Source organism: Trichinella spiralis (assembly GCF_000181795.1).
Source record: "Trichinella spiralis strain ISS 195 chromosome Unknown Scfld6748, whole genome shotgun sequence".
NCBI lineage: Eukaryota > Metazoa > Nematoda > Enoplea > Trichinellida > Trichinellidae > Trichinella > Trichinella spiralis.
Window position 1 is genome coordinate 1 of NW_003533687.1, and position 1,924 is coordinate 1,924.

At 30.0% G+C, this 1,924-nt stretch overlaps 1 protein-coding gene across 1 annotated transcript; it reads right to left on the reverse strand.

The window, feature by feature from the left end:
* Positions 1-226: 226 nt before the first annotated feature.
* Positions 227-1,851, reverse strand: Tsp_14069 (conserved hypothetical protein). The gene is made up of 4 exons (XM_003365997.1): positions 1,800-1,851; positions 600-770; positions 362-526; positions 227-321 (listed from the first exon to the last, which is right to left on the reverse strand). The coding sequence occupies exons 1-4, from the start codon at positions 1,849-1,851 to the stop codon at positions 227-229; spliced, it is 483 nt and encodes a 160-aa protein (XP_003366045.1).
* Positions 1,852-1,924: the final 73 nt, after the last annotated feature.

A 1,924-nucleotide genomic window follows, 5' to 3' on the forward strand; every position in this document is an offset into this window, starting at 1 on the left:
GGTTGTGCGAGCAGTAATGAGGCAGCTGAAGAAGTGAAAATGAACCGAAAAAGTTTTTTAATAACTTTACTATTGAGAGATGAGAACTAAGTTTATTTTAGTTTTGAATGTCATTGCCCTTGTTCATATTCTTAAAATAAAAGCACTTTGTTATCTAGTCAAAATTATCATTTTACTGACAGTAATTTTCATAATTTTCAAATTACTTTTTTTCTGATTCTGCATTTTATGTCATTAACTTATTTAAATTACATGCTGTAGAATCCCTACGTGAAATCTTCTTATTCATTGAATTCTTGAAATACTTAAAGCAGAAAGTATCTGCAATAAATGTAACTGTTTCACATATATAAATACAAACCTATTGCATTTATTTGTGACTTAGATATAGTTAAGCAAATCAGTAAATGTCCTCTGGCTGTTTCAGATGCTGGCCAAGCATAGGGTGTTTTTGCTGTTGGAAATCCTGGTATTGTGTGCACAACCCATGCTGCAGAATCTGCTGCAGTTGATAGAATTATTACTCCTGTAATTAAGAATAAAATTTTAATTGAAATGTTTTCAAATCTGTCAAAAGTTATCAATATCACTTTAATCACCTTTGCTGTTAGATTTTGTCTTAACATTGGGAATTCCAGGTGGAACATTGTTATATGCAAGAAATTTTACTGATGCATGTGTTCCCACAACGTGCTCCAGTGTCTTTGCAAACGAATGCCCCTGACCAGCTGTAAATGCTGCTTGACTATTATCCCAATTTCCTACAGCACCTGCAAGAATAATTTTGCCGGTATCTTGCGCTGGCGCCTTGTATACTATTGCCCTAAATTTGTACTGTCGGGTTTTCATGTGGTTTTGGGTAAATACTTTCCTTTAATTCTGATTACATTTAAAGGCGGCAGTCTACATAATATTTTTCTTTATTAAATTACTTCTGCAAGCATAAAAAATTTTCTTATTCATTTCTTCATCTACGGAATTAAAAAAAATAAAAAGACTATAAGAGTACATGATAATATTTTAATTTTAGAGATTATAATTACACTGGGCCTATTATCTCATAGCATTATTGCTAATTCCTCGAAAGCCAAGTATTCAAAGATTGTCAACTTTTCATTTTATAGGATTTTTTAAATTAAACTACTAAAGCATTTTTTGAAAAATTTTCATGTCTCACCAGTCAGCCTCATTGCCACCATTATTAGTACGGCATGTAGAAGTTTGTGAATGGGATAAATTTATGAGAAGAAATATTAAAACCACATTTGATAATTTTAACAACATTTATGCGTTATCGAATATAATTGAAGCAGAATGTTAATCGTGCCATTAGTCACAAATATTTATTCCCTAAAACCGGCAGCATAATATTTACACTAAATACACCAATGATACCAATGGATTTTGGACTAAACATTACTTAATGCTGTAATTTTGATGAAATCCAAATGTATTAATTTTCTTTACACTAGCTGATTTTTTAGTAGTGTTTTCATCTCCCATCATTCGTAACTTGTATTTATACTTCATTATTTTTGTAGCATTAATAAATACCATGAAAATTGAACAAATAACAGAACTTTGCGATATGCATCCCATTTCAGAAACATTAAATCAGTTATATGAGTTAAATGTATAACATTTCAAGAAAATAAATGTGTATATATTAAATTTATACAAGAAAAAAATTTCATTTGATGGTTTCTATAATACAACAAAAACATGGCTAGCAGCATGGGTAATGTATAACATAAGTTTCTGCAAATAGATAATGCATTGCCCTTATAAAATTTAGAAACCAGCATAGCAATCATGTAGAATAAAAAAATGTTGGACGCACTGATCTTCCATGTTTAACAATTTAATTTGCTGAAAATGGTATGGAATTTTAATTTCAAAGCTAATGAAAATAAGTTTGCTATGA